The sequence below is a fragment of the Lissotriton helveticus genome, chromosome 6 (genome assembly GCF_964261635.1).
Source record: "Lissotriton helveticus chromosome 6, aLisHel1.1, whole genome shotgun sequence".
In the NCBI taxonomy this organism is placed as follows: Eukaryota; Metazoa; Chordata; class Amphibia; order Caudata; family Salamandridae; genus Lissotriton; species Lissotriton helveticus.
In genome coordinates this window covers 238,706,525-238,733,697 of record NC_136067.1, presented here as the reverse complement: position 1 = coordinate 238,733,697, position 27,173 = coordinate 238,706,525, and the positions used below count along the sequence as shown (strand labels likewise).

Below are 27,173 nucleotides of genomic sequence, written 5' to 3'. Positions count from 1 at the left end.
GGGCACGCTCTCTCACTATAGCAGTCTGAACTGCTGTCAGTATTTTTTCTGTGGGTGCAAAACTCATTCCTGCATTGGTATAGAGATGCGATTTATATGCAACCGGTACTGTGTCACCTTCATTATATATGACATACGTGTACCCAGATGTTCCCCTCGATTACACAGATCACCAAGTTTGTTATGTTTATACGTGTGTGTAAATGTTTCAAAGCTATCATGTCAGCTAGGACGAAGCATAACATTTCCATGTGTTCTTGTGTTCAATGTGTGTTTTGCCAAAATTCGGAAACCCAAATACGAATTGCAATCTTTTTAGAGTCGTTGGAGGCTGGGTCGCCGGGCTTTTGCTCTCACTTGACAGCTCGTATCCGAAAAATGGGACACGGAGGGGAGGGCGATCTTTTAAAAAATGTTTTTATATATATCCCATTCGGGCAAAACCCAAGATTATGTGGTCTACTCTGGTCAAGTGTTCCCTTCAGGTCATCGTCTGTTAGGTATATGTTATCTACATAGGGACAAAGCCTGATCATCAAAATTTTAAAGTAGTTCCTTAACTCTGGCTAAAGACAGCCCGGGCTCTTCTTATACCCAAGTGGTAAACAACAAAATTCTTTCTGAGAACCGAGCTCCGTGAAGGCTGTCAAATATCTGCTTCAAGACACTATATTATGGCAGAAAAATTCATTTGAGATATCCAATGTTGATTTCCATATTTTGTACACAATGTTATTCAGACAGAAGCATACAAAGGTTATAGTGAGGGTCAAGACAGTGAGCAAAACAAAGAGTCAACCATCTTGCTGAGGCAACTTATATATGCATTTATATACAGTATTATAACAGTTTCACTTACTCCTACGATGCAAACCCTAACCTATGTGTGTAAGGTGTAAATGTATGATCTGCCAAGAAACCCTCTTCTGGATGGTCTAACTCCTTTACCGGGTGGGTAATAATGTAGGAAGCTGTCTTTGTCTCAAACTGGGCACCCTTCACGAAGATGACAGTCAGCTGCTGGGCGAAATCTCAGCATGGAGAGACACCTCAAAGTCAGTCAAAGTGTCTCCTCTGATCATATTTGGGAAACAAAAGGTTATAAATAGAAACAGGCATACTTGCCTTGGACTGAGATTGTGATCAGGCTGCCATTCCACAGATAGCTACATCGCCATATGGATGTAATAACAAACACATTTGTATAATGCACATGAGGGCCTTGTACATAATGCCAAGGCAGTGTGATCGTGTGATAGAGTTCTCATGAAGTTCTGCGTGTCGAGGTTTCCAAAAAAGTAAAGTGTTTCGATTGCAAATGTGTGTCAAAAGTTGATGCGACAAAGTGAAGCCAACTTTAGGGCAGAACCATGTATATGTAAAATGGCACTACTTACAACCTGGCCATACCCGAGCACATGACAGTAGCTTGGAACAGAGCAGTCAGGCTTAACTTAGAAGCAGTGTATAAAGTATTTGTGCAACACTTCAAACAGTAAAACAGTGAAAACGCCATACAAAAAGCTACTACACCAAGGTAGTAAAATAGTTTTGACATTCATAAATAAAACACGCCCAAAACGACAAAAAACCTATAAGTAGAAATTGAGATATTGGCTTTAAAGTTTGCAAGTAAGAATAGTGCAAAGAAGCATAAAGCTCTAAAATGAGATATCTGTTTGTGCCAGACCAGGCCAAAATCAAAATGTCAGGCCAACCATGATGGAGTGCGGTCAGGCTACAGGGTCCCAGTTAGGCCGCTGAGCAAAAGTACCTTAATCAGAGGTTGCAGAGCATTGTATGGGTTTGGGTTAAGGATGCTTTGTGTAGCAGAGGAGATGCGTCGATTCTGAGATGCAGCAAGGCTGCATTGCCAGATCCTGATGTATGGATGTTGGGGATCCTGTCAATGGGGCTTGTGCTTCGAAGGCCGGTGTTGAGGATGTGTTGTGCAGTTGAGGTGGTGCGTCTGCTCCGATGAGCAGGGAAGCTGCAATACGGAGCTTCAGCGTTGCTGTCAAAGCTGATATTGGAGGAGTTGCAAGGAACTTGGGCTGTGCTGAGCATCGCACAGTGGTGGTTCTAAAGGCGATGCATTGAGTGTGATCCATGCAGCAGCGGCAATGCATCAGTGCCGATCCGTGCGGCAGCTGTGATGCGCCAGTTCCGATCCACGCAGTTGCGGTCATGCATCGGTTCGGCAGAGGATGCATCAGTTCTGCCAAGGGTCCAGGAATGGGCTGGAACTACTTAGCAGGGCATATTCCCAGATTGCAGAGTCCCTCTGAAGAAGCAGGGTGGCTAGCCCTTGGAGTTTCTCTGGATTCAGGTGATGCAGGTCCATTCCTTCTCACCCAGAAAAGAGTATAGCAGGGCAGCACAGCAAGATAGGGGTTTAGCACAGTAGCAGGCAAGCATAGTGGCAGTCTTTTCAGCAGCAGAGCAGTCCTTTTTCCTGAGAGAGTAGTAACAAGTCCAGAAGTGTACTAAAGTGGTGGTGCCAAGAGGTCCAGTACTTATATCCAGTCAGGCCTTTAAAGTGGGAGAAATTTCAAAGACAAGCCTTTGAAGTACTTAGATGTCCAGCTCTTCCTTCCCTGGCTCCAGACTCACTACAGGGGTATGCAGCCCTTTATGCGGGGACTAGTCACAGTCTAATCAAGTGTAAGTGAGGCTGGGTCGAGTTCCTCCTTCCCATCCTGCCAAGATGGCCCATTAAGTTACACCTAAGCTTCCATTGTGTGTGACTTTTAAGGGGGAATCCACAAAGCCCAGCTGTCCCCCTCCCCAGACAAGTGATCAGAGACGGGCTGTAGGCATAAAATGTCTCACGTAAGAAAATGCCAACTTTCTAAAAGTGATATTTTCAGAATTGCAGTTTAAAATTCGACTTGATCATAGGTTGTGATTTCAAGTTGTGATTCCAGAGACACCAAACTTGAAAAGTTTGTCTCTTCCAGATTGTGATTTACACTTATAAGATGTAATAAGGTTATCCCAATGTTATCGTATGGGATAGATAGGCCTTGCGGTAGTGAAAAATTATGCTGTATGTTTTTCAGTACCAAGACATGTCAAATGTAAAAGTACATACCCTGTATTTTATATGCACTGCACCCTGCCCTCTGGGTTGTCCACGGCCTAATTTAGGGGTGACATATGTATAAGAAGGGAAGGTATGGACCTGGCAAAAGGTTTATCTTGTATAATCATAGGGATGGGGGAGGCAGAGTGAGAATCCTTTCAGTCTCCGTAGTTTACTCTCTTAATCAGAAGGGGGAAAGGATCACTTGTCCTGCTTAAACCTTGGGTTTACAGGTCGAGGAAGTGGTATCTCCCAACAAATATGACCCTCATACACGTGTATGTTGGTAACTTCTCTTAAGCGGTATATACTGTGTCCCCGCTTTGATACACGTGCGTGCGTAATCATTGGATCATTTTTTGTATGTGCACCCTCCACCAGGAGGTTTTGCCTTAGGTTTAAGACAGTAGTGATCGTGGAAAGTGGGGGGTCTAGTGGTGGTGTCGTTATTAAAAAGTCCGGACAGCCAGAAAAAGACAATTTAATAAATCTGGATTCGGACTATAGATAAAATTCTGGGTGCACTCTTCGAATTGATAAGGGATTCAAGTGCACTATGTATAAGGTTTAAAAAGAGGTCAACATGTTTCAGCCTTGGGTAGTCAGAGGATCTATAGGCTTTCGTCAGGACCAATGGGGGTGAAAAAATCGTAGTGAAAAATTGTGAGAAGAATAAAGGGTTATTGACCTGATTCTTCGTGAGTTAAGGCTTCATTGTACCTGAAAAATAGAAAACATACACACAAACAGCAACAAACAGGGAGATGGGGTATAGGAAACACATAATTATGTACAATAGTACCCTTATAATTGTAAGGAACTAGAAAATGGCAATACTTTTCATCATACTCATTTCAGGCGTCAACTCTTCCATTGTCATACTTCGGTGGGCAGAGAAGAATCGACTAGTACTGTGGTGAGGTGCCCATAGTTCTAACATTCTACTTGGTCTTGTGCGTGGTCTATGGTGAAAGACACTCTAAATATGGCCGCCTTGTGATTGCGTTTAAGTATGCTACATACATTCCATGCTAGATTAGTAAGTATTTTGAGCGTATGATATTCACGTACAAACAACAGACTAAAACATGCTCCTGGTGACCAAGGGTTGTCCATGAGTCATTATCTCATGATTTTGTGATGCGTGACTTGGTTCGTAATAGGTACGCTATTTGTGCTTTCATTTTGGGTGCGTACCTTATTTTTTTGGAAAATTGCTTCCTCGGGGAGTTAGGCTGGTCGAGAGAGGCCTTACTACGGGGTTATTAAGAGAAAGGTTGTACCAAACTTTGAAAAGCACCGCCAACAAATTTTAGATCTCCACCATGTGTTGGTAACAAAGTCTAGAATCAAGAATGTTTCAAAATAAAAGACGCTGTATTCGTGAATGCAAAAAAGTTCAAGGTTCCTTTAATAGTCCATTTAAAGTGCCAGCCAACGCGTTTCGTTCCGTCAAGCGGAACTTCTTCAGGGCTGTAAATCAAAAAATAAAACATACAAAAAACCCTAGTGAATTCTTTCAAAATGACATAAATACACACGTGAAATGTTATACAAAAAACATAAAACATTATATATACCAAACAAAACTCAAGTTAAAAACATCCTTTTCTCATAAAAATGCAGCATATATGAATACATTATTTTATCCATTTCTTTGGGTTTTTATGCTGCACAATTAGATACATTGACAATATCATTATACACTCTCGAGTAATCCAAAAACAGATAACTCATTCATTAGGTCACATATTAAAAATTAAGAAACAGATCCACAGGGATTTCTGCATTTTGTTTTCAATTGTCATAAACAGCGTCATTGTTATTGTAATCATCCATATCTAAGCATCGAACTGCAATCGTGACTTTGCACCAAACATTTGCATATCCAGACAAGTTTTATCAATTTCGAGTATCAGAGATATTTATTTAATTAAACCATATGGTCCCAGGATACCATTCCTAGTTTTATCCCCATCTTAAGCAATGCTTGAAATCTATTTCCTGAGGTCCTCCTATTTGGGATAGCTCATCTTCACAGCCACCACTAAAGCCAGCCCCGGCCACACGAAAAGAACAGCAAATCTCTCCATATATATTTCACATGATTACGGAGTGAGACACATAAAAGTCACACAAAAGGAAACATATGTTCTTCCTACCGCAATGAATGTCATCAGCCGTATTTGTCTTCCAAATCACAATATCGAAATGGGATACAGATCAGTTCCCTCAATGCGGGTGATTGATGAGCGGGATAGGTCCAAGATCAAAGATTTTTTCTCTTATCGATTTATCAAACTATTTCTTGCCAGCTATTTCGAAATCTCTATTCAAGATATAATGTTCACCTGAAATTGTATCAAGTGAAAGTACATATAAGGACAATGTTAGGTCCCACCTTTTCCTACATGTACTAATGTTTCATAGAAAAACATTTTTGCACTATCCACAATTAAAATGCATAATAAATATATAATTCTATACCTTACGATTTCGAAGGGTATATTTCTTGGAAAATATTCCTATGTCTCCATCTTAGTTTTCGATGTTATTTGATAATTTTCTGTAGGGCACTAACCTAAAAGATATATATATATTCATAATGTAACTGATTCCATTGCAGTATGTGCTTATACTATACATTACTAACATTTCTCTCTTCATGCCAGTAAAAAACTCGCATGGAATATTGGCAATGTAAGTCACATACCTTAGGTAATATAGCGTGCACGTCCTGCACCGTTATTTGGTCAGGCTTCTAAATCCTCAGTGTGACTCACAGTTTCCAATTAATTAAAGGCAGTAACCTAAAAAATCAATATGAATATGGGTATTCATGGACCACAAGAGAAACTCCGCTCATAATACAAGTCCAGAATGACATACATTTCCAAAATCACCGTCAATATGAGCCCGGCGTGAGTGGCCCAAAATGACCACCCATATCGACCCCCAGTAACCGCACACGGGTATCCACAGGACATGCATGTTGTCCCCATTGTCAATATCCCAGGGCACGGCATAAAGATGTTGCTGGCCAACAAAAATGGCCACAAACATCATAAGAAAAAACAAACGTCAAAAATATTCACATATCATGGGAACCCGCTGTCTTAAGGGCAACCCGCCTTGGCAGAATTATTTAATTTAGCGTATCCTAAGCGCAAATGATTGCATATTGCTCTTACCTGTCAGGGTCAAGTTATAGAACCCCCAGTCGGCGACTCGATAATCCGCGCGCCAGATCCTTTCCCGCAAGAGTTGCGAGGCGCCCTCCCTTCGATGGGTTTAAAAGTACCCAATCACAATCCACGTGTGAGTGACGCTAGGTCCCACAACTCTTACCACTATCATTTGGACTAATACGGGCGCCATTTTAAGCTAGTCAGCCAGGGCTCATTCTAGATCTATTTTCTATGTCGGCCTGAATAGAATATCGGTAATGTCTCTGAAATTAACGCAATTACTTACACGATAGAACCAGTAGAAACAACTTTGCGCTTTATAAATTATATTTAATCGTATAAAAATAATAAATAAAAAACCTCGTGTAAGTAATTGCGTTAATTTCAGAGACATTACCGATATTCTATTCAGGCCGACATAGAAAATAGATCTAGAATGAGCCCTGGCTGACTAGCTTAAAATGGCGCCCGTATTAGTCCAAATGATAGTGGTAAAAGTTGTGGGACCTAGCGTCACTCACACGTGGATTGTGATTGGGTACTTTTAAACCCATCGAAGGGAGGGCGCCTCGCAACTCTTGCGGGAAAGGATCTGGCGCGCGGATTATCGAGACGCCGACTGGGGGTTCTATAACTTGACCCTGACAGGTAAGAGCAATATACAATCATTTGCGCTTAGGATACGCTAAATTAAATAATTTTGCCAAGGCGGGTTGCCCTTAAGACAGCGGGTTCCCATGATATGTGAATATTTTTGACGTTTGTTATTTCTTATGATGTTTGTGGCCATTTTTGTTGGCCAGCAACATCTTTATGCCGTGCCCTGGGATATTGACAATGGGGACAACATGCATGTCCTGTGGATACCCGTGTGCGGTTACTGGGGGTCGATATGGGTGGTCATTTTGGGCCACTCACGCCGGTCTCATATTGACGGTGATTTTGGAAATGTATGTCATTCTGGACTTGTATTATGAGCGGAGTTTCTCTTGTGGTCCATGAATACCCATATTCATATTGATTTTTTAGGTTACTGCCTTTAATTAATTGGAAACTGTGAGTCACACTTAGGATTTAGAAGCCTGACCAAATAACGGTGCAGGACGTGCACGCTATATTACCTAAGGTATGTGACTTACATTGCCAATATTCCATGCGAGTTTTTTACTGGCATGAAGAGAGAAATGTTAGTAATGTATAGTATAAGCACATACTGCAATGGAATCAGTTACATTATGAATATATATATATCTTTTAGGTTAGTGCCCTACAGAAAATTATCAAATAACATCGAAAACTAAGATGGAGACATAGGAATATTTTCCAAGAAATATACCCTTCGAAATCGTAAGGTATAGAATTATATATTTATTATGCATTTTAATTGTGGATAGTGCAAAAATGTTTTTCTAGGAAACATTAGTACATGTAGGAAAAGGTGGGACCTAACATTGTCCTTATATGTACTTTCACTTGATACAATTTCAGGTGAACATTATATCTTGAATAGAGATTTCGAAATAGCTGGCAAGAAATAGTTTGATAAATCGATAAGAGAAGAAATCTTTGATCTTGGACCTATCCCGCTCATCAATCACCCGCATTGAGGGAACTGATCTGTATCCCATTTCGATATTGTGATTTGGAAGACAAATACGGCTGATGACATTCATTGCGGTAGGAAGAACATATGTTTCCTTTTGTGTGACTTTTATGTGTCTCACTCCGTAATCATGTGAAATATATATGGAGAGATTTGCTGTTCTTTTCGTGTGGCCGGGGCTGGCTTTAGTGGTGGCTGTGAAGATGAGCTATCCCAAATAGGAGGACCTCAGGAAATAGATTTCAAGCATTGCTTAAGATGGGGATAAAACTAGGAATGGTATCCTGGGACCATATGGTTTAATTAAATAAATATCTCTGATACTCGAAATTGATAAAACTTGTCTGGATATGCAAATGTTTGGTGCAAAGTCACGATTGCAGTTCGATGCTTAGATATGGATGATTACAATAACAATGACGCTGTTTATGACAATTGAAAACAAAATGCAGAAATCCCTGTGGATCTGTTTCTTAATTTTTAATATGTGACCTAATGAATGAGTTATCTGTTTTTGGACTACTCGAGAGTGTATAATGATATTGTCAATGTATCTAATTGTGCAGCATAAAAACCCAAAGAAATGGATAAAATAATGTATTCATATATGCTGCATTTTTATGAGAAAAGGATGTTTTTAACTTGGGTTTTGTTTGGTATATATAATGTTTTATGTTTTTTGTATAACATTTCACGTGTGTATTTATGTCATTTTGAAAGAATTCACTAGGGTTTTTTGTATGTTTTATTTTTTGATTTACAGCCCTGAAGAAGTTCCGCTTGACGGAACGAAACGCGTTGGCTGGCACTTTAAATGGACTATTAAAGGAACCTTGAACTTTTTTGCATTCACGAATACAGCGTCTTTTATTTTGAAACATTCTTGATTCTAGACTTTGTTACCAACATATGGTGGAGATCTAAAATTTGTTGGCGGTGCTTTTCAAAGTTTGGTACAACATTGATTTTTCCCAAGGATTTGGGATATACTCTCAGGGCAGGGAGTATTTGAAAATTGCACGCTATTTGAAAGACTAAGTATATATAAATATTGGTGATATTTGAGTTGGTGCTTTGAAGGTGTAAAAGTGGTCCACTGCCCATATCGTTTTGTGTAAAAAAATGTATTAAGAGAAAGGTGTTAAAGGACAAGGTCTCTTACTTGCGGTTTGTTGTGTTCTCAACGCGCATGGTTTTCCCGATTACCTTAGTGCCTTCTGCTCGGTCCTGGCAGCATGTGCTGACTCTGCCTGTCATCACCCGGAACTAAGGCTAATGCGGTTCCGGGTGGATTTGTACTCTGTAGCGGTAGAGATAGAGAAAATACTCCAACTCCCGGGTCGATCTACAGATGGATTTAATCTTTTGAAATGATATGCTACTTTCTACAAAATGATAATAATAAATTTGTTTACATATGAGATATTTTGCCCAAAACCAATTATTATTAATTGTGTTTCATTTTGGGGAAGTTTGCATTAAGATCTTAAGGTGGTAGTTAGACGGGCTGAATTGTCATTAAAATTTTCTTTTTAATCATTTTTATTAGGTAGGCTTAGGTAGTCACGACGATTACTAGACTCTGGAAGGAAGCACATTGGTTTAGATGTTGATCTCGTGGGTCACTTGGGCGAACATCTATTGATGGTCAGAGTTCTAGGACCACTGGGGTGATGCACTCATGGCATAATGCTAAGACTGGGACTTTTGGTTATTAGATCATCTGTTGAGGGACACCCAGGGAATGGAATCGTTGAGACCAAGGGTATCTGTTTTGAGCCTATGGACCCAACGTTGTTCCTTCTCGAACAGTATTTTTGCTGCATTTCTGTCTACTGTCTCTAGAGTTTCTAGGATTACCCAATGGAGGTCGTTTGATGTATGTTGTTGTTCTTTGTAATTAGATGAGATCTTTGTTGTGCTTTTCTTGCAGTTAACGTTGCTCCGGTGTTCACAGAGTCTCTGTTTTGCTTTGCGGCATGTCATCCCAATATATCTCATATTGCAAGGGCATGTGATCATATACACAACGTGGCTAGTATTGCAGTTAGTGTGTTTCTTCAGTTTCCATAGGAAGTTCGGAAGTAACTGCAATTCTTTTGTTGGCTCTGTAGTAGCACAAACTATGCAGGTGCCGCATGGATAGTGTCCAGTTATTGGAGGATTATTCCATAGGCCAGGTTGTTGTTTCTTTTTCTTTGGCGGTGGTCTAGTGTGGACCAGTAGGTCTTTGATGTTGCTGCTCCTTTTGTTCGCAAATCTTGGCTTAGACCAGGTCAAGGTGTTCGATGTTATAATTTTCCAATTGCGGTTAATTATTTTCTTCACCTGATTTGTTATCGGGCTGTAGGTTGTGACACATGTAGTCCTGTCATCAATCTGTTTTGGGCGACTTTCAAGTAGAGACTCTCTGGGTTGGTTTCTGGCTCGTTTTTTGCAGGAATTGATTATTCTCTTCGGGTAATCTCTAGCTGTAAGTTTGTCACAGAGATCAGTTGCTTGGGCTTTGTAGTCTTTCAAGGAGCTACAGTTTCTCCTTAGTCGTAAGAACTGACTGTACAGAAGATTTTCTCTCAAGGGTCGGGGGTGAAAGCTGTTGAAAGATAGCAGACTGTTTTTGGCAGTAGGCTTGAAAAATGTTCTTGTTTGTAAAGTGTTCTCCTCAGAGAAGATTGTGATGTCTAAGAAGTCAAGACTCTGCGCATTAGATGTAAATGTAAAATTCAGGCATTCGTCCTGATTGTTCAACCACCTATGGAAATCTGTTAGTGATGCATTGTCTCCTTTCCAGATTAAGAAAATATCGTCAATATATCTCTTCCAGAAGAGTATATGACGAAAAAAGGGGTTGTTTGCATTGTGTATGTAAGTCTGCTCAAAGGTGCTCACATATAGACCGGCTACGCTTGGCGCAAAGGTGCTGCCCATAGATGTACCATGTTGCTGGAGATAGAGAGTGTCTTTTTATTGGAATTTTTTTTCCATAAGGGCCAATCTGCAGCATTCCAGTACGAAATGTCTTGGGGTTCGGTAGGGCCAACTGGTGTTGAACAATATTGTTTCGAGAGTCTCTAAGGTTTTCTGTTGTGGAAGGCTTGTGTAGAGGCTTTCGACGTCTAATCCTACTAAGAGCATGCTGTTCTCTGAGTACTCGAAATTCTGTAGCATATTAATCAAATCTCGTGTATCTTTTAGGTAGGTAGGCGTGGTTTGGACCAATGGTCTCAGATACTGGTCTGCAAATTGTGATAGTGGCTCTAGAATGGAATTGATGCCCGAGACAATTGGTCTTCCCGGTGGGGGCACCCTTCCTTTATGTATCTTGGGCAAAGAGTAAAAGTATGGCGTAACTGGTGCTGTGGTTACCAGATAATCAGCCTCTTTTTTGGATAGCCAGTTGTTACATTCCGCTTCTTCAATCATCAGGGCTATTGTTCTTTGCAAACGCGCTGTTGGGTCGGTCGTTATCACTTGATAGAATTTAGTGTCTGCTAGTAGATCCATGCATTGTCTGTCATATCCTTCTGTTGTTAAAAGGACTATACCTCCGCCCTTGTCCGCAGGCTTTATGACGATGTCATGGTTGTCCTTCAGTTCTGTCAGAGCAAGTTTTTCTGCTTTTGATAGATTCTGGAATGGTCTTGGAAGTTGGTGATTCAGTTCTTCAACCTCCTTCATGATAGCCTGTTCAAAAGTACTAATCTCAATGGGTATTTGTGAGTTAAGTGGGCAAAAGTTGGATTTATTTCTTAAGGTGGTATCTCCTTCTTGGGGCTGCTGTTCACCTTTGAAAAAAGCTTTCAATTTCAACGTGCGGCAAAAGTTTGCGAGTTCACACTTTGTTTTGAAAACATCTGTTTTTGGGGTTGGTACGTAACCTAATCCTTTGTTCAGGACACTCATTTGATTCTCTGTTAGTTCTAGTCCTGTTAGATTAACTATTAGGTTATCGGACCTTGTCCCGTGTTGGCTTTGGTGACACTTCTGGTTTGAACCTGTCGTGTCTGGTCGGACCAGGTTACTCCTTTTTGCCTGGACCTCCGGTTGTTCTGGCCATTCCCTAAAAAAGGACGGCTTTGTTGGTAATTTTGGGCACCTTGTGGTGGCATTTGGTGGTTCATGGGTACTGGGAAGTAGGGTTTTGGCCACCCTTGGAACTGGGGGTTGAATGGATGGAATGGTATTCCTTGTCCATTGTCTTGGAAAAATGGAGGGCGCCAGTAGTTACTTCTGCCTCTACGTTGTCCTCTCTTATTCCTGAAATTTCCTCGGCCCCGGGTGGTTGTATCTTCTCCGCTCTGGTCTGAACTGTTGTCTGAAGATATACTGTTCGCATCTGAGTTATCATTGAGTTTGTAGTCTTTGCTACTATAAGGGTGAATGCGTTCCAAGTAGAACCTTTTCAATTCTTTCGCAAGTTTTTGCAATTTCGTCTGTGTTAAGTACACTTGGCTGTCTTTCATTTCTTTGTTAATTTCGTCAAGACGAGTTTTGTAAATGGTTATGTTGATCGTATTGTTCAGTTTTGTTTCCAAAATCTCAATCTTGATCGCGAGTTCATCCGTTAGTCTGGTTGCAGTCTTAATTATCAGCACTAGGTAGTCTCTCGTACATTTTCAAGATATGGAGGACCAATCTTTTCGAAACGCCAGGTCTTTTAAGAAAATGAGTGGTGCATTCGTCACCCATAGGCCTTTTGGTGCAGCGTTGACTCGGAGATACTCAGTCATTATTATGCCATGTACGGATGTTCGTACTTGTTCTTTCTTTACTTCACTTAACTCATCCCATTCTGCCGTGGAAGACAGAGTCTGGTTGAGGTCACCTTCCATGAGTAGAGGTGGTCTTGCCAAAATTTCGTCGATGTCCTCAGTTGTGTAACTGAGTCCAAAGCTTCCTGCCATGATGACAACGTTTTGTTAGGCAGTGTGATATCAAAGGCTCTTATTGATGCCTATGAAGTTTTTCTCCCACAGCTGTTCGCTGCTCAACATGTATAATCATAGGGATGGGGGAGGCAGAGTGAGAATCCTTTCAGTCTCCGTAGTTTACTCTCTTAATCAGAAGGGGAAAAGGATCACTTGTCCTGCTTAAACCTTGGGTTTACAGGTCGAGGAAGTGGTATCTCCCAACAAATATGACCCTCATACACGTGTATGTTGGTAACTTCTCTTAAGCGGTATATACTGTGTCCCCGCTTTGATACACGTGCGTGCGTAATCATTGGATCATTTTTTGTATGTGCACCCTCCACCAGGAGGTTTTGCCTTAGGTTTAAGACAGTAGTAAATTCTATCAAGTGATAACGACCGACCCAACAGCGCGTTTGCAAAGAACAATAGCCCTGATGATTGAAGAAGCGGAATGTAACAACTGGCTATCCAAAAAAGAGGCTGATTATCTGGTAACCACAGCACCAGTTACGCCATACTTTTACTCTTTGCCCAAGATACATAAAGGAAGGGTGCCCCCACCGGGAAGACCAATTATCTCGGGCATCAATTCCATTCTAGAGCCACTATCACAATTTGCAGACCAGTATCTGAGACCATTGGTCCAAACCACGCCTACCTACCTAAAAGATACACGAGATTTGATTAATATGCTACAGAATTTCGAGTACTCAGAGAACAGCATGCTCTTAGTAGGATTAGACGTCAAAAGCCTCTACACAAGCCTTCCACAACAGAAAACCTTAGAGACTCTCGAAACAATATTGTTCAACACCAGTTGGCCCTACCGAACCCCAAGACATTTCGTACTGGAATGCTGCAGATTGGCCCTTATGGAAAAAAAATTCCAATATAAAGACACTCTCTATCTCCAGCAACATGGTACATCTATGGGCAGCACCTTTGCGCCAAGCGTAGCCGGTCTATATGTGAGCACCTTTGAGCAGACTTATATACACAATGCAAACAACCCCTTTTTTCGTCCTATACTCTTCTGGAAGAGATATATCAACGATATTTTCTTAATCTGGAAAGGAGACAATGCATCACTAACAGATTTCCATAGGTGGTTGAACAATCAGGACGAATGCCTGAATTTTACATTTACATCTAATGCGCAGAGTCTTGACTTCTTAGACATCACAATCTTCTCTGAGGAGAACACTTTACAAACAAGAACATTTTTCAAGCCTACTGCCAAAAACAGTCTGCTATCTTTCAACAGCTTTCACCCCCGACCCTTGAGAGAAAATCTTCCGTACAGTCAGTTCTTACGACTAAGGAGAAACTGTAGCTCCTTGAAAGACTACAAAGCCCAAGCAACTGATCTCTGTGACAAACTTACAGCTAGAGATTACCCGAAGAGAATAATCAATTCCTGCAAAAAACGAGCCAGAAACCAACCCAGAGAGTCTCTACTTGAAAGTCGCCCAAAACAGATTGATGACAGGACTACATGTGTCACAACCTACAGCCCGATAACAAATCAGGTGAAGAAAATAATTAACCGCAATTGGAAAATTATAACATCGAACACCTTGACCTGGTCTAAGCCAAGATTTGCGAACAAAAGGAGCAGCAACATCAAAGACCTACTGGTCCACACTAGACCACCGCCAAAGAAAAAGAAACAGCAACCAGGCCTATGGAATAATCCTCCAATAACTGGACACTATCCATGCGGCACCTGCATAGTTTGTGCTACTACAGAGCCAACAAAAGAATTGCAGTTACTTCCGAACTTCCTATGGAAACTGAAGAAACACCCTTGCAATATGAGATATATTGGGATGACATGCCGCAAAGCAAAACAGAGACTCTGTGAACACCGGAGCAACGTTAACTGCAAGAAAAGCACAACAAAGATGTCATCTCATTACAAAGAACAACAACATACATCAAACGACCTCCATTGGGTAATCCTAGAAACTCTAGAGACAGTAGACAGAAATGCAGCAAAAATACTGTTCGAGAAGGAACAACGTTGGGTCCATAGGCTCAAAACAGATACCCTTGGTCTCAACGATTCCATTCCCTGGGTGTCCCTCAACAGATGATCTAATAACCAAAAGTCCCAGTCTTAGCATTATGCCATGAGTGCATCACCCCAGTGGTCCTAGAACTCTGACCATCAATAGATGTTCGCCCAAGTGACCCACGAGATCAACATCTAAACCAATGTGCTTCCTTCCAGAGTCTAGTAATCGTCGTGACTACCTAAGCCTACCTAATAAAAATTAGAAAATTTTAATGACAATTCAGCCCGTCTAACTACCACCTTAAGATCTTAATGCAAACTTCCCCAAAATGAAACACAATTAATAATAATTGGTTTTGGGCAAAATATCTCATATGTAAACAAATTTATTATTATTATTTTGTACAAAGTAGCATATCATTTCAAAAGATTAAATCCATCTGTAGATCGACCCAGGAGTTGGAGTATTTTCTCTATCTCTACCGCTACAGAGTACAAATCCACCCGGAACCGCATTAGCCTTAGTTCCGGGTGATGACAGGCAGAGTCAGCACATGCTGCCAGGACCGAGCAGAAGGCACTAAGGTAATCGGGAAAACCATGCGCGTTGAGAACACAACAAACCGCAAGTAAGAGACCTCGTCCTTTAACACCTTTCTCTTAATAACCCCGTAGTAAGGCCTCTCTCGACCAGCCTAACTCCCCGAGGAAGCAATTTTCCGAAAAAATAAGGTACGCACCCAAAATGAAAGCACAAATAGCGTACTTATTACGAACCAAGTCACGCATCACAAAATCACGAGATAATGACTCATGGACAACCCTTGGTCACCAGGAGCATGTTTTAGTCTGTTGTTTGTACGTGAATATCATACGCTCAAAATACTTACTAATCTAGCATGGAATGTATGTAGCGTACTTAAACGCAATCACAAGGCGGCCATATTTAGAGTGTCTTTCACCATAGACCACGCACAAGACCAAGTAGAATGTTAGAACTATGGGCACCTCACCACAGTACTAGTCGATTCTTCTCTGCCCACCGAAGTATGACAATGGAAGAGTTGACGCCTGAAATGAGTATGATGAAAAGTATTGCCATTTTCTAGTTCCTTACAATTATAAGGGTACTATTGTACATAATTATGTGTTTCCTATACCCCATCTCCCTGTTTGTTGCTGTTTGTGTGTATGTTTTCTATTTTTCAGGTACAATGAAGCCTTAACTCACGAAGAATCAGGTCAATAACCCTTTATTCTTCTCACAATTTTTCACTACGATTTTTTCACCCCCATTGGTCGTGACGAAAGCCTATTGATCCTCTGACTACCCAAGGCTGAAACATGTTGACCTCTTTTTAAACCTTATACATAGTGCACTTGAATCCCTTATCAATTCGAAGAGTGCACCCAGAATTTTATCTATAGTCCGAATCCAGATTTATTAAATTGTCTTTTTCTGGCTGTCCGGACTTTTTAATAACGACACCACCACTAGACCCCCCACTTTCCACGATCACTACTGTCTTAAACCTAAGGCAAAACCTCCTGGTGGAGGGTGCACATACAAAAAATTATCCAATGATTACGCACGCACGTGTATCAAAGCGGGGACACATAATATATACCGCTTAAGAGAAGTTACCAACATACACGTGTATGAGGGTCATATTTGTTGGGAGATACCACTTCCTCGACCTGTAAACCCAAGGTTTAAGCAGGACAAGTGATCCTTTCCCCCTTCTGATTAAAAGGTTTATCTTGCCAGGTCGACATGCAATTTTAAACTGCACACACAGGCTCTGAAATGGCAGGTCTGAGCCATGGTTAGAGGGCTACTTGAGGGAGTGGCATAATGAGTGCTGCAGGCCCACTAGTAGCATTTAATTTACGGGCCCCGGGCACATGTAGTGCACTTTACAAATAAATGAAATATGTCGGCTAGGGTAGAGCCAATAATACCATGTTTAGGGTAGAGAGCACAACCACTTTAGCACTGATTAGTAATGGTAAATTGCAAAGAGTCCTTGAGCCAGCATAACCAAGGTTAGAAAAATAAAGGAGGTAGGTAAAACTTTGGTGAGAAGACCATCCTTAGGCTCTCCGGTATAACAGAGTCTATTTTAAAAGCCCACATGCTTTAATAGTTTTCCCTGAGTTCTTCAATCAGCAAATTTGTAAAGCGCGCTACTCACCTGCTAGGGTCTCAAGGCGCTGGGAGGGGGTGGGGGAGGAGTCGCTACTGCCCGAACAGCCAGGTCTTGAGTTGTCTCCTGAAGGAGAGATGGTCCTGGGTCAGCCGGAGGTGGGTGGGGAGGGAGTTCCATGTCTTGGCCGCCAGGTAGGAAAAGGATCTTCCTCCGGCGGTGGATTTGCGAATTCGTGGGACGGAGGCGAGGGCGAGGCTGGTGGATCGGAACTGGCGGGTGGGTGTGTAGAATGTGAGGTGGCTGGTGAGGAATTTTGGGCCCGTGTCGTGGAGAGCCTTGTGTGCGTGGCTGAGGAGTCTGAACGTGATCCTCTTGTTGACGGAGAGCCAGTGCAGGTCTTTCATATGGGTGGAGATGTGGCTGTGACGAGTGATGTCCAGGACGAGTCGTGCGGAGGCGTTCTGTATTCGCTGGAGTCTTTTCTGTAGTTTAGCTGTGGTTCCCACTTAGAGGGTGTTCCGTAGTCCATTCGGCTGGTGACGAGGGCCTGGGTGACCGTCTTCCTGGTTTCGGTGGGGATCTTTCGGTGCATGCGCAGAGTGTTGAAGCAGGATGACGAGACGGCGTTGACTTGCTTGGTCATTGTGGAGGAGGAGTCCAGGATGAAGCCCAGGTTGTGTGCGTGGTCCGTTGGTTTGGGTGCGGTGCCCAGGGCAGGGGGCCACCAGGAGTCGTCCCAGGCCGTAGGGGATGGTCCCAGGATGAGGACTTCCGTCTTGTCTGAGTTCAGTTTCAGACAACTGAGCCTCATCCATTCCGCGACGTCTTTTATTCCTTCCTGGAGGCTGGCTCTGGCGGTGGCGGGGTCGTTGGTGAGGGAGAGGATCAGCTGGGTGTCGTCGGCTTTGGAGATGATGTTAAGGTTGTGTTGGCGTGCGATGGCTGCGAGAGGGCTCATGTAGACGTTGAAGAGGGTGGGGCTGAGTGAGGATCCTTGTGGAACGCCGCAGATGACTTCGGTGGCCGCGGATCGGAACGGGGGGAGGCAGACTCTCTGTGTTCTTCCGGCGAGGAACGAGATGATCCACTCCAGGGCCGCTCCTTGGATTCTGGTGTTGCTGAGGCGCTGTATCAGGGTGCGGTGGTATACGGTGTCGAAGGCTGCTGAGAGATCCAGGAGGATGAGGGCCGCTGTTTCCCCGTTGTCGAGCAGGGACCTGATGTCGTCGGTGGCTGCGATGAGAACGGTCTCGGTGCTGTGGTTTGCTCGGAATCCAGACTGTGAGGGGTCGAGGGATCCGGTTGTCTCGAGGAAGGCGGAGAGTTGTTTGTTGATGGTCTTCTCGATGACTTTGGCCGGAAAAGGGAGGAGCGAGATGGGGCGGAAGTTCTTGAGGTCCGTGGGGTCCGCGGTGGGTTTCTTCAGGAGAGCGCTCAGCTCGGCATGTTTCCAACTCTCCGGGAAGGTGGCGGATGCGAAGGAGCTGTTGATGATGTTCCGGAATTGGGGTGCGATGATGGAGTCAGCTTTGTTGAAGATGTGGTGTGGGCAGGGGTCGGTTGGGGAGCCTGAGTGGATGGTGGTCATCAAACGGGTGGTGTCTTCAGTGCTGACAGGAGTCCAGGTGCAGAGGGTTGAGGTGGGGGGCGTTGGTTTGGTGGTTGGGTGCGTGGTCTGTGCATCGAAGCTGTTGTGTATGTTGGCGATCTTGCAGTGGAAGAATGAGGCGAGTGAGTCACAGAGGTCTTGCGAGGGTGTGATGTCGTTGTTGCAGGTGCTGGGGTTGGAGAGCTCTTTAACGATGCTGAAGAGTTCCTTGCTGTTGTGGGTGTTGTTGTCCAGTCGTTCTTTGAATGTTGTCCTCTTGGTGTTGCGGATCAGCTGGTGGTGTTTGCGGGTGGCGTTCTTGAGGGCTGTCATGTTTTCTGTTGTCTGTTCATGGCGCCAGGCTTTCTCGAGGGTGCGGCAGGTTTTCTTGGAGTTTTTGAGGTCGTTGGTGAACCACTAGGATTTCCTGCTGCCGGGTCTGTTGGGAGGGTTCTTCAGTGGTGCAAGGTCATCGGCGCAGTTGGTGAGCCATCGTGTGAAGTTGCGGGCTGCTTCGATGGGGTCCGTCGTGTTGGTGGGTGGGTTCTGGCTGAGGGCGGTGGTGAGCTGGTCGGCGGTGATCTTGCTCCAGCTTCTGTGGGCAACCTGTTGCGGGTGGTGGTGGGTCGTAGTTCTCCTGAAGCTGAAGTGGACGCAGCTGTGATCCGTCCAGTGTAGTCTTGTGGCGTGGCTGAAGGAGATGTGCTTGCTGGAGGAGAAGATGGGGTCAAGCATGTGGACGGCGTAGTGGGTGGGTATGTTCACCAGTTGCTTGAGTCCGAGGTTGACCAGCAGGGCGGCGGTGTTGGAGTCCTTGATGTTTTCCAGGTGGTAGTTGAGGTCCCCTAGGAGGATGTAGTCTGAGGAGGTGAGGGCGTGCGGGCTGACGAAGTCTGCAATGGCTTCGCTGAATTGTGCGCTTGGTCCCGGGGGTCTGTAGATGAGAGTGCCTCTGAGGGTGATCTTGGGGTCGGTGTATCTGGAAGTGAAGATGCTCGGCGGCGGTGAGGGTGTCGTCGGAGTAGGTCGTGATGCGGATGGTGTTTCTGTGGACGATGGCGATGCCTCCTCCAGTTTGGTTGACGCGGTCCCTCCGGGTGATCTTGTAGCCATCCAGAATGGCTATGGCGATGTCGGGGGCTGAGGAGGTGTTCATCCAGGTTTCTATGAGGAAGGCGACGTCTGGTGATGTTGTGTCAAGGAGGTTCCAGAGTTCGACGGCGTGCCTGTGGACGGAGCGGGTGTTGAGCAGGACGCACTTGAGGGGGTTTTGCTTGTGATTGGCTTAGCGGGCGCGGTGAAGGTTTGGAGGCAGGTGAATTTGCAGGCTTGGCAGGTGAATGGTCCGTGGGTGCCTTTCGGGGTGGCTCGGTAGCAGGTGGGGGTCCGACCGGCGTTGAGAGCGTGGAGGGTGGCGGCGTTGTAAGTCCGTCGGGTGGGCTGGCATCGACGAGGGCCAGGGGTTCTGGCGCTGGTCGCGGTCCAGGTCCGGACGGGCGTAGACGGGCTTGCCTTTGGCGTGCCTTCAGGTTCTACAAAGTTAAAAAATTGCATTATTATTACCTCCTCCCTTTGAGGTGATGCTCGCTATAAAGATTTGCGGTCAGTCAATCTCTGCAAAAAATGATGTAAACAAATTTCACAAACGTCAGATGAGTGCAGTCAGAATGTTGCTTAACCTTTGTGTGGTATGCGCACATCAATCTGTAATGGTTTAGTCAAATGTACCACCAGATATTCTGTCAAGATTCTAGTGAACTTGATTTTCTAGTGAACTTGATATTCTTTCAAGATTCTAGTGAACTGTTGTCACTTCTGTAATGCTTGATGCTCTATTTATGGATTGATTACATACAATTGTACTGTATGTGTGCACATGTTATATAAGTAATTTGTATGACCTATTGTCCTAGTTGCCTACATACTGATATTACTTAATTGAGTAAGTCTGTTACTTGTATAACTGTAAAAAGTTGTTCGTCAGCACATTATCTTAACCGAGCCAACATGTGACAGGTGTCTCATTATTCAGAATCTCCCTACTAACATTCTGTGATATATGAGGCAATTGACCACTCAACCATGCCTGCTGTTCATGATGTCTCAAAGAGACTTTTAGGTCTCAGTAGAGTAATTGTTTGATGACAAATTGTGTAGGCCTGTATGTCTAAAACCTCCTGGTGTTGGGAACAATAAAATCATACTCCACCCATAAGTGAAAAAATGTGCAAGAGAAATGCAGGTAATGAACGCATTGACAGATATTTCAAAGAGGTATGCAGCATGCACATTCACCCCCTCTTTCTGTTAGGAACACATCTAGCAAAGAGATATGTGGTTGTGCCCTGAAATAAACTCCTATCTCAATAGAAGCTACTTGTGCCATGTTAACAAGCAGATTCAGTAACCATGAGATTCATGCTCAAAAGTCAAATGGGAAATAACCTTTTATCAGTCAAGTGCTTAACAAACCTATTTTAAGTGGTGCTCCCTATTTAATGGAAAGATGTAACACCAATATTTCGTTGGATGGTCCATACATCCATTTTTAAGAGTAAAATTGATATTTTGAGTGTGCAACCAGAAACTATTAAAAAGTCCAGCAATATGAACGCCAAACATTATTGCGCCATATGCAATGTATGTTGAGGTTTTGGCCGAGCACTACAAGGTTTGTTTTCTCACCCACCGGTGACACAAGTGAACTTCACTCAATGCACCAGCGATGAATGTAAAAAACAGGTTATTGCAGCCCTACAGAACCCCGCCTAGTGCATACATTACGTGTTGGGAATGCTTTTCGATTACTAATAAGGAGCAGTGGTAATCCTCACAATCATTTAATAATGATTTACACACTCAAGATTTCTAGAATCTGAATATGTATTTCAGCATATTTATTTTAAAATTTTTATTTAAAAATTTTGAGATCTAGTGCACATAATATTGGTAACATTGCAGAAGACAATAAAAAGCAGCTGAGCTTTTCAATAGTGGTGAAAACAGGGGCATTTGTAACATCATAATTTAAAGCTCTTACACCCTCACTTCACTATCTCTAAGCACTATGCTGGTTCTAGCAGATGAATTAATAATAAGCCTGAGATTTGGTGGTAGTGCGCATACCTGGACAACAGGGTTTTTTATCTGTTTGCAATAGATTGTCAGCTATTTCGAGCACATGGCCAAGAGCCATGGCACCAGTTTGTGAAGGCAGAATGGAACGCTTCACAGAGCGTTCTGGAGGGTTCTTCTGTCAGGATGCAATCTGGTGCGGTGCTCATTTCTATCTGTTATCTGCATCTGCGACCTCAGTGAAGCTTCTCTCAATTTAGGGACTAGTGGTGGTCCTTAAATACTAAATTTTAATCTGGGAAGAAAACCTCTGGCATAGTTACATGATTGATGGATACAGAGTATGGGTGCGGTGCCATGATAAGTGATTTAGGGCCAGATGTAGGAGGCCATTTACCGACCGGTAACAGCCGATTTCGGCCGTTACCGACCGGTAAATGTGTATTTGTGATGTAGGTGGACAATTTTGCTGATTCGGTAAATTTACCGAATCGGTAATTTTACCGAATCGGTAAAATACCGAATCGGTATTTTTACCGATTCGGTAACTTCAGGATGTAGGTGGGACTCTTCTGAGTCCCAAAGGCCTTACAGATTCGGTATTTTACCACCCAATCCAATTGGGTGGTAAAATACCGAATCCAGGTTGCATGCACATGTGTGCATGCACACCTATGCCATGTGACAGACAGACATGCCCTTAGGGCATGTCTGTGTGCCACATGGCACACATGCCTGTATTTGGGGTGCTAGAGGGTGTCAAAGTGACACCCCCTGCACCCTTGCAGGATTCAGTATTTATACCGATTCGGTATTGCCCATTGATTCCTATGGGCTACAAGGCCCATAGGAATCAATGGGCATTACCGAATCGGTATTTACCGATTCGGTAAATACCAATTTTTACAGAATTGGTAATTCAATTACCGATTTTACCTGACTCTCCCTCCTTCATATTTACCGATTCATAAATACAGAATCGGTAAAATTCGGTATTTATGAATCGGTAAATACAAATTACCTACATCTGGCCGGAGATGAGGGACGCCAATTCGGACTACACCCTTTTGATGATTTATCTGTGGACGTCTTTTTGATGACCTTGTATGATAAGCGAACACTGTGTCACATCAAGTGTTATATCTAACTCATTATCTGAATGGCTTAACACTCTCTCGATTCTAGGAATTATAAGAACGTTGAGGATGGACAACATTAAAGTTATTAGTGTTTGTACCAGACAAAACAGTGATTTGGCAGAAAACAGGAAAAGTGTTGTCCAAGATGGAACTGGGGACCTACCTGGGCTGGAGTCAGAGCTTATGGACTTTACGTCTGTCTGGTACTCCATTTAGCAGGGTAGGTAGGGCCATGAGTTTTTTCGTAGTAGAAATTAGACTGAGATGCACTATTCATTAAAAAAATGCTTTTGCCTGGTTTACAGCGTCCAGCATTTTTGTGTTATACCACATATTCCTTTTTTAGGAAATGACTGTGATCTCAAGGTGAGATCCCATGATTTTTTCTTTAAATATGCATGCTCAAGATGGTATTCTATCTGATTTCTTCAAAGTCAAGAAAGCGTGCACATTCTGTAATCATAACCTGCAGAGAAGTAATGCCCTCTTCCTCTTCCCTATGCCTGCGATCTGGAGGAAGCCTCGTAGGTGGAGCAAATGATGGCCCAAAAACTTAATTATGAAGACTGTGTGTTACCTGTAAGTATTTTGTGCAAGTCAGAAATTAGGTGGTGAACTTATGTGCTATAATAAGTGTGATTTCCGTTCTACCTATGGTTCCAACCACTTAATTCCAGACTCAGACTATGGTGGACCTATTGGCTGTAGTGTGATTTCAAACATTGAGATAGCTCATGGTTCCTCAGTGGGACAGCGAATCATTCTCCATCAATCCATATTTAAATATGTTACAATATTAACTGCTACCATTTTCATTTAATTCTAGGTACCATAACTACTGTTGGCAGGTGCCAAATATTTGTACTCCAGGCAAGTATTTCTTCATGCCCTGCAGAGATGTCTGGTAAGGGCACAAATTACCGATGCCAGTGTTCCAGGGAAGCTCGTGAACTTATCTCAAACACAATAACAGTGACGTTCATCAGAAAAGGTAAATTGTTTTTTGTAAGACAAATAAGACTGGTGTACATACAATTTTATGTAAATATACTCTCCAGATGTAATGTGCAAAATTGTGTTGATTAAAATACTGATGATTCTGAAGACTGAGCTGGGACAATCAAAAATCAGTCCAAATAATAAGGCAATTTGTGGAAAAAACTACAGTTTGGTGATGTAGTGGGGCTGAGACTTGCATTCACACAGTGTTAAGTTAGCATGAGCTTATTAGAAGTTTAAACGCCATTTTACCTTTGTGCTGTCTTTTGCACACGGCACACGCTTTATTCATTGTTTAGAGTTTTGGCAGAGTGTTTTGCTTCACATGAGAATAATTTGTTTTTCTACATTATTAGCCTTGCTTTGTAAGCCTCGTCTGTACAGTGAGTGCCGAGGCCTTCTAGGTTATTTCAACACTGTGGTTGTTGTTTGAAATGATCAGCGCACATTTTAAACATAACACATATGCAGCTGCGGCCACTTCAGATACTGGTGCCTTTATTAATGCACTGTGTAGGCATGATTGAACACACTTGGAGAACATTCATATGCTGAGAGCTTGTGCAGAACTCAATGTGATCCACTCATGCATATCTTGAGGTATGGGGTCGCCAATGCAAGCCTAAGAGACCTTCTGTAGTTATAAAATAACCTACTAGCAAGGGAGGGTGAAATATAGGTATATATTCAGCCAGTTTCATTTAGCATTATAACATGTTTCTCCCTTTGAATTTTATGGAATAGTAACTATGCTGACAATCTTGTTTCCTATTATATGTCTGCTTGTATTAGCTAAAATGCTGCACTTGAGATCATGGCGTTAAAATAAATATTTTAAACTTGCACGTGTCTCCCTTTACTCCCTGTTCTGGACTGGTATGAGAGTATAACGAAAGAGTGGTCATGTTTTCCACTTTACCTGAGGTAACCTAAGTCGCATCTTCTGGGTTGTCTAATCATTGGTTTCTTTGCTATAGGACTAAGAGCTAATGTGACACTGATTGCTAGTCTTGTAGGGGATTTTGGGTACTAAGGTAAGTTTTGGCACACCCTAATTCACTGAGGGCCTAGGTCTCTGTGCACAGTTCTGTGTATGAGCCGAATCCCTGCAACAGTGCACAAAAGTCATTTACAGGTGCACAAAATGTGTTTATGATTTACAAAACATTAATCTAAACTCCTAACTGGGTTTACTTGCACTTACAACTAAATCAGAAGGGAAGAATTTTAAGTGTGAGTAAATTTTCTCACAAGGATGAGGTATGTGTGTTTTGGAGAGGAATCATCGACATATGGTCATGAATACCTACAAACTCGCAAAGGTTGGGCAACCCGCAATATTAGGAGGGTGCAGAATAGGGTTTTTACCAGTGCTTAATTTGTAAAAATAAAAAAGTGTGTGCCGGTTCCTGAAGCTCTGTTGAGAAAGCTGTGGATGGTGCCATTAAACGTCGGCGCGCCGAATATCAGTGCTGAGTAGTCTTGAATCCACCTCGTGTCTCCTCTTTAATTTACTACCAGACACTCCCTGCCCTTTATCTCTCTCGTGCAGGTTTCTTTTTTCTCCTTTGTGATGATTTTTCCATCATTATTTTTCTGCATCTTTACCATATGTGTTTTTTCCCTCTCTTGTTCTCCGTAAATATCTGATGCGGAGAAATAGATTTTGGTGGCCCCCAGCAGCAATCACTGGCTCAAATAAGCACTGGATTTTAAAAAGGTAGAAATCCTTTTTTTTTTTGGGAGGGGGGAGTGCACTGGGGTACTAAGGAAGTGTAAATGCACATTAATGCATGCACAATTGCACACTTTTACACATGAGAACATTGTAACAAGAGGGACTAATATAGAATTTACATAGAAGTTCAAATCTGGCATTCCCAGGAGGAGTATGTGAATTCTTTTGTGACTTTAATTGTATTCGGAAATTTACCCTCAGTAAAGATGGCATCTGATAGAAGTACATTTCCAAGCTTAGTGTGTAAGCATGGCCCTATACGCTTTTGCTGAGTGTCAAATTTGTAGTGGTTGTTTCCCCATACAGCCTTCTCCCCCTGAAAGCTTTTAAAATAGTGGCACGCAATGCCCTTGGGCAAAAAGGGAAACCGAATTGGGCCCCAAAAATATGGGATAAAGAAACACGTTAGCGTGCCACAAGGGAATTCCCTCAGTCCCATGCTTTGTAATGTATACGTGAGCCCTTATAAGATCTTTTGGGCTGCAATTAACATCTTATGTGGATGACACACAAATTGTGCTGTCCCTTCAATGGGGTAAAGAAGCCGAAACGGCCTCAAGATGTCACGACTGTATGAAAGCGGTAGCTGGCTGGATGTCTGCAAAATGCAGGCAAAACACAGGTGATTATATTTGGGAATAACTCCAACCTCTGGTCGCCAGACTGGTGGCTCAAAGAAATGGGGAAATCACCCATCCCCTACGCAAAAAAGCCAAGAACTTGGGGGTGATTATGGACAACAAACTGACGTTTGGGGACCAGGTCAGCAGGTGTTCTCAAAAAGTTTTATCCTCCTTAGAACTCTGAGGAAAAGAAACTTTTTCCTAGCTGAGGAAAGTTTCAGGACAGCTGTCTCAGCCCTCATTTTGTCCCGTCTGGACTATTGTAATAGTCTGTACCTGAATATTCATAAGAAACATCTCAAAAGCCTCCAGATGGTGAAAAATGCGGCAGTAAGACTGGTAACGGGTACTCTAAGGTTCGTATCGGTAAGAAATGGCCGGCGTCACCTTCATTGGCTCCCTATATCTTAGGTGCCACTAATTCCTGGAACAACCTACCAATGCATCTTAGTAACTCCACGGATCGCCTTTCTTTCAGGAAGGGGCTGAAAACGTGGTTGTTCACAGAACAAGTTTAGGTGCAGAGGGATACCAGTTAGACAGTGCTAGGCGCCAGGACACCCTTGGGTAAAAGTGCACTTCAAAATCCTAATTAACATAACATAACATAAGAGATAAGTTAAGGAATGGGTAAAACATAAATTGAGGGTATTGTCAAGTCCTCCAGGAAAGGACATTGCTAAATAAGTAGGTCAGCGGTCTAGCTGGTCCAAACAAAAGTGAAATGCCAGGAACTTCCTGGGTGGAGACAGGAAGTATTAGTTTTCCCTCTCACTACATTGAGGGAAGCAGAGAGAAGAAGACGTGTGGAGAGTAGCTCTACATCAGTAGGCCATGTATAAAAGCTGAGAAATTAATAAAGATAAATTAATAGCCTTATACCAGGTGCTGTCTTTTATGCAGAGTGGTATGCTTGCCAGTGCCGTGAAGAGAAACCAATGCAGAACAGGACAACTGGCGACGAGGGTGGGATTGAAGATCACGCCTGCAGATAAAGGTGGCAAGTAACATAAGAAAGTACCAGTGCCAAGGAAGCACAAATAACCTGCAGCTAG

At 42.9% G+C, this 27,173-nt stretch overlaps 1 protein-coding gene across 3 annotated transcripts in view; it reads left to right on the top strand.

Moving 5' to 3' along the window:
* Positions 1-27,173, top strand: part of LOC144762473 (adhesion G protein-coupled receptor F5-like) — a 1,325,307-nt gene that overhangs the window by 753,848 nt on the left and 544,286 nt on the right. For all 3 annotated transcript variants that reach the window (XM_078647685.1, XM_078647687.1, XM_078647686.1), the window contains one exon: positions 23,585-23,749. In XM_078647685.1, the coding sequence (XP_078503811.1) occupies positions 23,585-23,749 (165 nt within the window). The remainder of the gene's footprint in view (positions 1-23,584; positions 23,750-27,173) is intronic.